The sequence below is a fragment of the Nothoprocta perdicaria genome, unplaced genomic scaffold (genome assembly GCF_003342845.1).
Source record: "Nothoprocta perdicaria isolate Ctin4 unplaced genomic scaffold, notPer1 scaffold_92, whole genome shotgun sequence".
Lineage (NCBI taxonomy): Eukaryota > Metazoa > Chordata > Aves > Tinamiformes > Tinamidae > Nothoprocta > Nothoprocta perdicaria.
Genome location: NW_020456221.1, coordinates 2,217,393 through 2,230,302, shown reverse-complemented (window position 1 = coordinate 2,230,302; position 12,910 = coordinate 2,217,393). Strand labels below are relative to the sequence as shown.

The 12,910-nt window shown below is 38.4% G+C and overlaps 1 protein-coding gene across 2 annotated transcripts in view; it reads right to left on the bottom strand.

The window, feature by feature from the left end:
- MCC (MCC, WNT signaling pathway regulator) overlaps window positions 1-12,910 on the bottom strand; it is a 174,788-nt gene that overhangs the window by 145,511 nt on the left and 16,367 nt on the right. For both annotated transcript variants that reach the window (XM_026052852.1, XM_026052851.1), the window contains exon 2: window positions 11,056-11,303. In XM_026052852.1, the coding sequence (XP_025908637.1) occupies window positions 11,056-11,303 (248 nt within the window). The remainder of the gene's footprint in view (window positions 1-11,055; window positions 11,304-12,910) is intronic.

Genomic DNA, 12,910 nt, shown 5'->3' with positions numbered 1-12,910 from the left:
AGCATCAGCAATATATTATTTTGTAAAAGTAAAAACAAAATAAATTACAAAAGCTACAAAACACTGAAAGAAAGAATGTCAATTTTTATTTCAGCACAAATGGTAGCATCAATCTAAGTACAAAACAGGAAGAATACAATTCACTTGTTTATGTTCACTGACATAGTATCAATAATCTTCTAAGTGTGCAATTTATCACCTTTTTTTGTTAACTTTTTCTTTCTAATAGATTATCTTTATAATATATGTCTATAACCTATACTCAATTTACAATCATGGATTGCTTGCTATAGCTCAGGTTTCTAGGAAACGTCAATCAGCAGCTATTTCACCACAAATAAACTTAAGAATAGTATCCAAAAATATTTCAAAGTCAACTCAAAACTGAGATCTACAAGTAGAGCTAAACTGCAAATTCAGCACACTATGACCAAGCCATACATAATTATCAGCAGTGTTGCCATCAATGCTAGGTTAAAAGCATTCCCTTCTTAACAGTTGTTTTCCCTCTCTGAAGGTAGAGGGAAGTTTTTTCCCTCACCAGCACTGTAAGTGACTATTTACTAATCAGTGTGATTAGCATCATACAATCATTAAGGTTGGAAAAGATCTTCAGGATCATTCGAGTTAGCCCTTCACCACCCTGCCTGCTAAAACATGTCCCTAAGTGCCTCATCTACACATTTCTTGAACACGGCAAGGGACAGTGACACCACCACTTCCCTGGGCAGCCTGTTCCAAGGCTTCCACCACTTGTTCCGTACGGAAATTCTTCCTAATATCTGACCTGAACTTCCCCTGGCATATTCTGAGGCCATTTCCTCTTGTCTTGTTTTCTGTAGTTACTTAGGAGATCAACCCATGCCTCACTACACCCTCCTTTTGGGTAGTTGTACAGAGCAATGCGGGGTGTACAGAACCTGCTCTTCTCCAGACTAACTAACCCAGCTCCCTCAGCTGCTCCTCACACGGTCTCTGCTCCAGCCCCTTCGGCAGCTTTGTTGCCCTCCTCTGGACACGGTCCAGCACCTCCATGTCCTTCTTGTAGTGATGGCCCCAAACCTGAGCACAGTGTTCGAGGTGCAGCCTCCCCAGCGCCGAGTCTGGGAGGACGATCCCTTCCTGCTCCATGGCCACCCTGCTCCTGACAGGAGCCACGAGGCCCTCGGCCCTCTCGGCCACCGGGGCCCCTGCTGCCCATGTCCAGCCGCTGCCGAGCAGCCCCCCAGGGCCTTTCCTGCCGCGCGGCCCTGCAGCCCCTCTGCCCCAGGCCTGGGCGCTGCGTGGGGCTGGTGTGGGCAAAGGGCAGGACCGGGCCTTAGTCTTGTTGAAATGGCCAAGTGAATTGTTACCTATTCAGTAAAACGGAGCAGTAATATAATGTCTCATGAACAATTAGAAGAATGTCTTTATTCCCCCCTCCAAGAAAACTGAAGGTGAAAATGTGCAATGACAAAAATAGCCAAAAAGAAGCATGACAGCACTAGTCAGAAGCTAGTATCCCCGTAAAACAGATATGCATGAAATACCAACTTAAGAAACCCAAAGGTGCTTTCTCCAGCTTACTACAAAGAGAATATGCTGGTCTTTCAAAATGTAATCAGAAAATAACAGAAAACAGTTATTTTGTGTTATTTACTAAATACAAAACTACATTTTGTCCTACTATTAACAACATGATTCATTACCACAAACATAGGTAATAATTAAAGATGAAGATAAATTAAATTACTTTTACATGAAGACTACATATCTAACAGCATACTTAATCTAATTACATTCTGCAAGCTTTCCAAAACAGTCAAGCTAAGGTACTAACAGTTATTTCCCATTCAGAGCATGACTACATTATGTGCACTCTGCACTACAACCGGCGACGAAGCACCATGTTAGTTATCTCTGCCCTCTTGTGGTTACAGCATCACCAAAAAATTCTTGTAAGGAAGGCAGCTGAAACAGGGAAGATATCTCAGGAGCGTAGGAAACATCTCTGCCTTCTGCCAGTTAGAGAAGGACATAGGAGACAACCACAATATCCATGCAGACACAGCCATAGAACTGAGAGTAGGCTCTATCATACAGATATTCTTGTTTTCACAGAACTAAACATATGTTCAGTAGAGTATTTGCACTATAAGTTTCTGTAAGTCAAAAGATCCTGTTTTGAAAAAGAGCTCACATCACTAACAACATTAACATCAGCTTTTCCTTGAAGATGCAAGGAGTCTTGCACCACCTACTATAACCCTGAAATGACTTGTAAAGCTGTGCCAGTTCCGATGTCACCTATTGGTTAGAGATGAATAAAAACCCATCAGGAAAGATGTAACCCTGTTTTCACTCAGGAAGTGTTCTGCAAAGCTCAACTCTGTGATCCTAATTTAAAATAAACATTTGAAAAAGTGCAGGCAGATACAGGACTGTTACAGAAAAAGATACTTCCACTATTTTATTTTGAGTTTAAGCCTGATCTCTTAATTTGGGCCAGTATTTTCCTGAAAGAGTACAGAACTCATAGCCTTTAAAAATGAGGCTGTGTTATGCCTCAGTTTAGTGAAGGTTTAGTCTAGGATTGTCAAAACTGGAATCTGTAACATAGGTGACAATTCAGTGAGATCATATACTGTATTTGATATACACATGGCCCTAACTCTTGCTCCTTACAGAAGCAACTAGAAAGAAGGGTCTTTAGGTATGATGCCACACAAAGAGCTGGTTTGGTAACCGGGAAACAATATTAGATATTGGTATAATAAACAATTAGGACTTCATAATGTCTTCCTTCCTGTCTTTACAGAAGAGAAGAACCAGTCTTCGCAAAAATGTATACATCTCATAGCAGTACTCCTTGTTTTGCAATTTCATATGATCATGCCAAACATGAGATTTGTCTGAAAATAATTAAAATTATTGTTGAATTTCACAGATAATATGCATGCAGCAGAAATTATATGCTATTTCAACAGCAATGTGGAAAAATTATTTAGTTGCACAGTATTTGTATCAGTCAAGTAACAGAAAGGCATATAATTGTTTTTAAGTTATATAATCAGAATTTCAATTACCCAGTAAGACAGCCATACACATCTTCAAAGGACAGAATGAATACACCAGACATCTCTATAAAAAATGCAGTAGAAATATCACCTTCTCATTAGGCAGGCCTGAGACATAGCCTAGTCCACAAGCCCATGGAGGTGGGCAGGAGGTGACTGCTAAGAGCTGCAAAAGGCAACTTCCTAGAAAAAAAGTCAAGCAGAGAAGCAGAAAAAGAATACTTCTCTCATTTGCTATTCAAACTTTCCCATTTTAGGGGAGAGCTAGAAATAGAGGCAAAGAAAAAAAAATTTTGCAAGTGTGGGGATAAAGATGTATTATTAGCACCACAAGTGTTTTCCATTTTCAAATAAAGCACAGAGAATTTCTAAACAAAATAGTCCTCAAAAAACTTGCAACAGGATATAAACATTAGTTTAACTAACACTAACTAACACCTTTTAACTTGTCGATTCTGTTTCTTTTCTTCTCTGTTACAAACCTCAGAAAATAAGAGGTTCTGACATCAACAAATTGAAAACAATGACAAAAAACGTTGAATTTAACTATTTAAAAAACACATTACACTTCATACAGTGGAGCCTCTTACACATTTAAAGGATAAATGTCAAACTCAAAACTGATACTTTCACCCAGGAGAGCTTTTTACCTAAATATTCTTTCATTACTTTCCTAATATTATTAGCATGGTCTGTCTTGACCAGCAAGTGAATCACAGGAGATCTTCTGTTTTAGCAAACATTTATTTGTTTTGGACAAGTTTATGTTTCTAATGCTTTGCAGAATACCTAGAATATGTCTGAATATTCTAGTAGTAGTAATATCCATTATAGAACCGGAAAACCTAATGATTATCTGAAATATTTAAGATTCATCCTTTGCAGGTTTTGCAGTTCCCTCTGCTCTTGATTATTTACCTACTTAATATTTAAATACTCCATTAATATTTAAAATTTTACACACTTTATAACCTCACTTTTATAAAAAACAAAGAACAGCTTAGTCTGATCAAGGCATGACATATGCAAATATGAGATTCCATAATCCCAGATAAAGTTTCAGATGTTATTTACAAAACTGTTTAAAATAATTTAGAGTAATTCCATTGATCAATGTTAACTACAACACATAGATAAATATTTATGTTAAATCAGATTACAAAACAATATGAAAGACAACATGGAGCAGGTATACGATGATTACTGATTTATCTCCAGCTTTCATATTTCGGAGATGTGAAATAGGACAACGAAAAGCAAATAATCAAAACTGAAGACTACCAAAAAATAAGGTTTTCAATCCACAAGTTCTGACAAAATTCTCACAAAAATGAATTCTGTACATTTCTGTAGCACCAGACTTCTGATAAAGAAACAAAACAACAACAGCAAAAAAAGCAGGTTGTTTAATGAAACAGACACTTTTCTTGTTTCTATTCTGCTAATCAGGAGCACAGGAGTAGTCTTCCCATACTCCACTCCTAGTTGCAAGACTTCTGAAAATTGAATTTTTCCCTTTAGATAGTTTCATGAAACGGAATTCTCCTTTGGAGTAAGTGGCCCTATTTAGTCTAGTTGCAGTTTACTTCTGTTACAACTTGTTATCCTCACTTCCAATCCTAAGGAGAAAAGGATAGAAATAAAGGGTTGGACTTACAGAAAAGCACCTTGACACCTCTGATGATCTTTGCTTAGATTTAGGGTCTCCTACATAGTTCAAAGAACAACTCCCCCAAAATGCTTTTCTATCATGCCAGGACATGCAAAAATATTTTGAAAGCATTTTACACGTCACGAGTAAATATATATATTTTATATATATATATATAAAAAAAATATTATTTTTATATATGTTATATATATATTATAAACACAAAACACAATGGGCAAGTCTGATGGATACTTTTGAAAAAGCAGTATTATTTTTGCTCAAATTACAGTTTTCTCAGTATATGAAGAAGTCTCCCCAACTTCCATTCAAGATGCTCTCAATTTGGTTTGGGCCTTAATTCACATGAACTAAAGTTTAAAAAAATTTAAAAAAAAAAAAAGAAGACTTATTTTACTGCTTGTTGTTCCAGGAACTATAGTATTTCAGATCTACACTGCTAATGCTAGAGGTAGGCAAGCTGAAGTGCATGTCACTTAATTAGCTGGGAACGAAGAAGCAGAAATGTTCAACAAGTCAATCTTTGTTTTACAGAAGCTGGAGAGTGAGATACATCAACAGGTTGATCCCTAGGAGTAGCAGCCAAACAAAGCACATCCTCTCTGAAAGTCTTTGGATATTCATTGGAATTCACATAGAAAGCACAACTGGAACAAAAGTTACCCATTTAGATCCACACTCTATCTGACAAGCTGTAGATCCCTGTCTTGTTGCTTGAGCTGGCTAAAAAGCATAGACTTGTTCATGAAGGTAGATCACTGCAGAACAAATCAGAGATGTGGTGCTCTGCAGAGCACTGGTGTTAAGAAGGCCAAGACTCCAGCACCAGCTGCACACTCATGTCATGGTCATTCCTCACCTGCACTGGGGTGTTGGCAGTAGCAACTGCAGCAGCTGGTTCAGGTTTCCCCCTGCAGGCACGTTTTGCCTCCAGACACACCTCCCCCTTTTCACCAACTTCTTTAGGCCATTTGATAATTTCAAAGTCATCTGATAATGGCACCAATCTCTCTGATACTAAATTTATATAATCTCTGTAGAAAAAGACATCAAGAGTTCCTACTGATCCTTCTGGTGAGAAAAAAAAATATGCAATGTGACTCAGTCTCCTACTATACAGGCCAGAGGTAGGATGAAAAAAAAAAAGGCCATGCAAAGAAGCTAGTTTTTCATAAAACAAAAATAATGTAGAATTCTTGGCTAGAGGACATCATGAATGGTAAAGAATCGCATGGGCCTACAGCTGCATTTCTGGAAGACAATATCACAGAGCGAGAGACTGTAATTGCATGTACGTAAATGCAGCTGTCTTTCCTTCAAGGTCCCTGAATTGAACCTTAGTAATGTTTGCTCCCTATTAACAGAATCACAGAATGGTTGAGGTTGCAAGGGACCTCTAGAGATCACCTAGTCCAACCTCCCTGCTCCAGCAGGGATATCCAGAGCACGGGCCACAGGGTGGCATCCAGGCAGGTTTAGAAGACCTCCTGAGATGGGGACTCCACACTCCCTTATCCAGGCTAAAAAGGCCCAGCTCACTCCTCTTTTCCTATCCGAGAGATGCTCCAGTCCCTTAATCATCTTGGTTGCCCATCACTGGACCCTCTCGAGAAGCTCCACGTGCCTCTTGTCCTGGGGAGCCCAGAACTGCCCCCAATACTCCAGCTGCGGCCTCCCCAGAGCTGAGCAGAGGGGCAGGATCCCCTCCCTCCACCTGCTGCCAACATCCTCCTGATACAGCCAGGAGCTCATGGGCCTTCTTGGCCACGAGGGAACATGCTTATTATCTTCCCAAAGGATTCACTTTTCATCACTCTAATGATTCTTCTGAAGTGGTATACCGCCTCTTAGTCCGATGCAGTAGAGCTGTTATATATATATGAACGCACAAACCATGAGAAAGCTTCAGTACAAGTTTCTGTCCTATTATACACCAGGGAACCCATTTTTCAGTCATGACTACGGCTTTCTGTAGGTTCATTAATACTTAACAGCTAATATACTATACATTGCACTTTTAATTTTAAGATTAATCAGCTGTCAGGTACATATTACCTGAAAATCCAAATCATTTGTACTGCTCCTCACAGAACTAAATTTTTACATTAAATTTTTACCTACGAATAAAAAATACGTTCTACTCATCACAGAGATAGCAGTATCAAAGGAATGTCTGAATGCAGTACACTGAACCATTTAAAATTAACGTAACTTCATATGTAGATAAGTAGAGCCTAGGAGATATTCACAACAGCTTTTCACACTAGACAACTCCAAGCTGAAACTTTGCTCAGAAGTCTCAGGAAGAAACTGCAGTATCTATGGGTCCATATGACCTTTGACTCTATAGCACTTAATTAAATATAGTCTAAATAAATCTAATCACCGCATCAATTTATTGAAAGCAATTTATTTTTAGTATGGACAAATATCGAGTCAATGTAAGGCAAAAAAGCCATGATTTTCTGCCCAAGCTAATATTTATCCACAAGCCTCATATGAAACCAAACGTCTGCCACTCCTTTAAGTTATTCTCATATCTGAGACCTCTAGAGGTCATCTAGTCCACCCCTCCCCTCACCACCCCCCCCACCCCCCCCGCACACACAGGCTCACCTAGAGCACAGGGCGGCATCCATGCAGGTTTTAAAGATCTCCAGAGACGGAGACTCCACAACCTCTCTGGGTAGCCGGTGCCAGGGCTCTGTCACTCTCACTGTCAAGAAATGTTTCCTGAAGTTCCTGTGGAACTTTTGGTATTCAGTTCGTGGCTGTTTCGTTTCGTTTCGTTTCATTCATTTCATTTCATTTCATGTCAAAAGAGTATTACATTAACAGAGTTCACATTCAATTTCATTGTACACAAATCATTGGGTAGCATTTCAAAATTATTAAGTTTTCCATTGAGTTCAGCGGTAGAGTAAGAAATAAGAAGTAAAATATATGCTGCTCATATTCAAGCAGCAAAAATATCATTCTTATAACAGAAAAAGTGTCCTTAATCAGACACTTTAATATAAAATTTTATTTTAATCTAGTCTTATACTCTCTCATTTGACTGCCAAGCTGTCAGAAGCAGATGCAGGTTTAGCTTAGCAGCTTTAGCACACCTACGACTGGATATTAAGAAACTCGAGTCCTGTACCTTGATCAACTCAGTCTCCTTACTTTTGTATTCCACTTCAGAACAGAGGAGAAGAAATATTTGTTGGACAAAATTATTACAGTAACCTTTCATCACTGATAAAATTTGACAGGTGAGAAATAAAGTTCATTAAGTAACTAGACTTTTCTAAATATTCCTCTGCTTCATAATGAGGTGCAATAATTATGGATACCAAAGATCATATTGAGGTTTACTTAGATAAATACATCAATTTTTGCACTCTGTGAAGGAACTGTGAACACCTATAGGAAAAGCCTGCACAAAATGCTGACTAGTAATCTCCACAGAATCACATACAAACTTGCAGTGCAAAAAGCCCCATTCAAGAAGCTATATTCCTTTGCTTCAGATAACCAGGACTCACACTGCTCAGTGGCAATTAAATAAATTTGAAAATTTTCTAATTTATGCACTCCACATGGATACAAGATAGAAACTTCCAAGCAACAGCAGCAGCTGACACATCATAAAAGAAACAGGTCATGAAAACAGCCATATAAACAGTCTTTGAAGATAACCATTATTAAAAATAGTGTACTCTACTGGAAGAAAAAACACACAAAAGAAGAGCATCCATCAAGTTTAAACGTACATATTAGTACACTATGACGTCTCCTGTCTTAAACACATTTAGAAAGCAATAGCAAGCTGCCCAGTATAACAAAATCTGAACACTAACAAGAGTGCATGAGCCCCCCAAAGACATGAAAGGCATGGAACCATACCATCCTAAGTCAAGCTTGACTGCAGGTACCATTCCTCAACTCGTTGTGTTCATGCTCTGTGCAGTGTTTTTATCACTGAATTACACTACAATGGTGTTTCCTGGCCTCCTTAAGAAGATATCTGTAGAACATCTTAGACAGTGCTGCTACGGTAGTATTCTTTTACAAGCATATAAAAACCATTTGCATTTTGGATGTTCGTTGTTGTTATTTTTATTTTCTCCTAGTCTGTTTTTTTTTTAAATTTATGTGGGGGAATACGTCCAATTATTACTAAGTAAAGCCAGGGTAAGTAAGTAAAACATTAAGTCTATAGGGTTTAAAACTACAGTATGAGAAAGTCAGGCTTCATGAACATGGCACAAAATAACTAAGGCAGGACATTCCAAAGTTTTCCTGAGGTCAATCAACTTTTGAAAAAAATACCAAGAGAAACATGACATCTCATCACCTTAAAAATATGTATTAGACTTCTGTACAGCAAACAGGGGATGAGAAAAAGCAGTAATGATTGTCCTGGAAGCATCAACATACGTTGGGTCATCAACATATTTGGATGTTCATCATATGACAGTTTGTTTTAGCAGCAATTAATAAGATTTCTTTGTGGTATGCATCTGAAGACAGAATATATTCTAATATATACTGCCTCCTGTGTAGTTTAGGATCTCTTTCAGCCTTCAATAACTACAACCCCTAATTACAAGGCAAGATAGTCTCAGAAAGAAGGCTTTTTGCCAGAAACCACTGACAGACAGAGAAAGAGAGCAAACATACAAAGTCTATATGGCAGTTTGTGGACAAAAGTGTTTTTCTCTTTACTGGCCTTTTTATATTGATTGTGTTTTCAATATGACAGTAGATTCTTTTTTTCTGCTCTTCTGGAAATGATAATTATGAATGTGAACTGGGAAACATGCATCAACTCTAAAGTAATTTCAAAGGATACTTGGAGCTAACTTGCTTTTGAAATGTTGTTTGATATAAATTCTGGAGAAGTTATGCTGAATATGTAATTAAAGCCAAGAATTCTGAAGATGCAATGTACACAGTGACAGAAAATGTGAACAGGCGTTTAATGAATAAAGAGTTAATCCTCTTGTACCTCATACATATGTGTATAAATATACCCATACAGAGACATACACATATAAAAGCAGGATAATCAGAAGAAATACTGACTACAACAAAATATGACTATGAAAGCAAAACAGGAAAAGAGACCAGATGGCAAAGAAGAAATAAAGAAGAAAAGAAAACCAACAAACATCAGGTGATGTTTGCAAAGCAAAAAAGTAGGAAGATAAGAAATTCATCAGTGATAGAAAATAAATGAGGGAAATTCAAGGGCCTGAGATGACAAGCCAAGAACACACACAGACAGAAGTACCGGATTACAGAACAACACGAACCCTGCTAAGGAACGTGAGAAAAAATATAAAAAGCCCCACACAAGAAAGGCAGGTCAGTTACAAGAGGAGTCAGAATACTGACAGGCATGTTCTCCATGATGTTTATCTGATGGTCAAGAATACTCCTAACTTAAATTCTGAGACAAAAACAAAAAGAACACAGGTAGGATTTTTAATGGGAGATTCCCCCATTAAATTAGTATTAAAAAACAGGCTCATGTCATCCAAGCAAACAAGAAAGACTGAGGGGATACAGAAATCTCAAAATACAGTCAAAGGCTGACACCTGCCTTCAACATCATGGGTGTGGAACAGTCTCTAGATCATGGACCAACTGGCATGTCCAGCTTGGACCCACCTGCCTCAGACCACAGACAAGGTCCTCAGCCTTTTCTGCAGCATCTTGTGCTTTCAGAGTTGGCCACAGAAGCTTGTATCTGGTCTCCTGCATTTACTATATGGTGAAAGGAAGTAGTTTTAGGTGCTTAATGCTAGGGAACAAAACTCAGTAGCACAGACAGTCCCTTCCTATCCCTGTCCCTTCCAGTCCCGTGTTCCTGTATATACCAGGGGAACAGTTTTTTTCTTGCCTTTTTTGCACAGATCTCCAGGTACATACACAAATTTTCTAAAACGTCCTCAAAATACCCACATTCCTACAGTATATTATATTTCAAAGACTAAAATTACTTTCCTCTTTGTTTTCAATATTTCTACCCAACTGCCTACCTTTCTGGGCTTTCCAGCCAATGAAGAGCTCACCAAGTCTTCAGTTATCAGTTGTCCTTTGCCACTCTGTCTTTTCAGGATTGTTGTCTTGAGCAACTAGAGCTTTCAGAAGACTATGTTCTGCATACACTCTAGCTCACATTAAGCAATTATTAGATTAAAGTACTCTAATGCATGAGGAATTCATATCCACATAATAGTGCAGCTGAAAACCTGATGTCAGTAAAAATGATAGCAAAACTCCCAGGAGTTCACCTACGTAGATCAGAGCAGTAGAACATTTAGAAGTTATACCTACCTAAACTGTTATCGCTGCTAGTTGGCCAGGAGGCCATCCTATCCCTTAAATTTTTCTTTTTGCAAGAGTCATCTGATTTCACAGAAAGCTCCACTTCCTCTTTCCTGATTTCTCGCACCAGTTGCATGCGGCATTGACTAAAATCCTGAAAGGAAATCTTTCCACTTTCATCTGCTCCCAGCTGGTGCATGATCTCAGCAACAGACTCCTCCATGTTCAGTTGGCGGCAAACCATCAGCAAGTCATTCCTGAGAATATTTTTAGAGGGAGAACGGCAGGAAGGGGAAGAATGAAAAGAGAGGAAAAGTAAGGGGGGGGGGGGGGAGTAGGAGGAAGACAGAAAAGAAAAAAAAAAGTGCAATTTAGTTCAGAAAAAAAGGAATACTAATTCTGTTTAACCTACAAATGCATCAATGCACAGACACTTGAACCTGAAAACTCAACTATGATTTTTGTCCAAACCATGAGGATAGCATCACAGTTCCACAGAGAAAGATCACAGAAAGGAAGGCAACATTTTTCTTAAAGCATTAACCTCTATTTTAATACTATGAATACCATCTGTGTGAGCAGGGAAATTACACAAGGGAGAGAGAAACTTGCTGTCTCTTTTCAGTGGTGAGCAGGGATAGGACTAGAGGAAATGGCTTCAAACTGAAGCATCGGAAGTTCCACAGGAACTTAAGGAAGCATTTCTTCACTGTGAGGGTGACAGAGCCCTGGAACAGGCTGCCCAGGGAGGTTGTGGAGTCTCCTTCTTTGGAGATCTTTAAAACCCGCTTGGATGCAGCCCTGTGCCACGTGCTCTAGGTGACCCTGCGTGAGCAGGGGGGTTGGACTCGATGACCTCTGAGGTCCCTTCCAACCTTCGGCATTCTATGATTCTATGATTCTATGATCTTCCTAGTGCCTTCTGAAAAATGTGTTATCATAAGAATTTAAATAAGTAACTTCTAACTAGATGAGAGCTTAAGTTTCTGTTTTCTGGAGATCAGGCATAAGTCACTAAACTTAAACAGGAGGGGGAAAAAAAAGACACACAGAAAATAGTTAAAATGGGAATAGTATTTTGAGTAACTGACTTCCAAGTCTGACCCCAAATGTTCTAATTAAGAAATACTTAAGAAGCCTGCTTGGTCCAACTGTTTAAAAAGAGTTACAAAGCAGGAACAGACAGTTCCCTGAAAAGTATTCTGACACTAAGTGTTAGAGGCCAAAACAAAATTTTTGCAATGTTGATTTAGCTGCAACTTAGTCAATATGAAAGATACTTGAAAGTACTATACTTTCACAAATTTGCTCAGAGTGCTATTAGGATGGCTACATACATAAATCTTTAAACATAGACACAGAGGCTGCGGAAGGCATTCAGGAACATCAGGACTAGTGCCATTTGCTACTTTGTTTGCAAAGAACTTAGTAAATTACTTTAGGTTGATTCTGAGGAAGAAAATTATTTTGAAGAGAAAATAACCTGAGCTGTTTTTTTTCCCTTCACTCTCTGCATCTTCTTCCTTTTCAAAATGGAGGTAAGTTGAAGGTTTTGAGAGAATTCTCAACCATAGAAGTTGGTAAAAAAACAACAAAAAACAAACAAAACACTAGATAAATAAAAAATAGTGAGTAAACATTAAGAAGTCCAGTCAAGGAACAATTGTAAAGAATGTATTCCAAGTGGACTATTAGGCAAACATTTGATATTCTCCAATAATGGTGCATCCCAGATGAGTGAAATACTTAAATAATCCTCTGTATCACAGATTAAATCAACCCTTCCAAAAAGGAAGTTTGTCCCTTAATGGCAAACAGTCATTTTGCCTTTTTCATAATGCAAACCACTATAAAAAAAACTGTT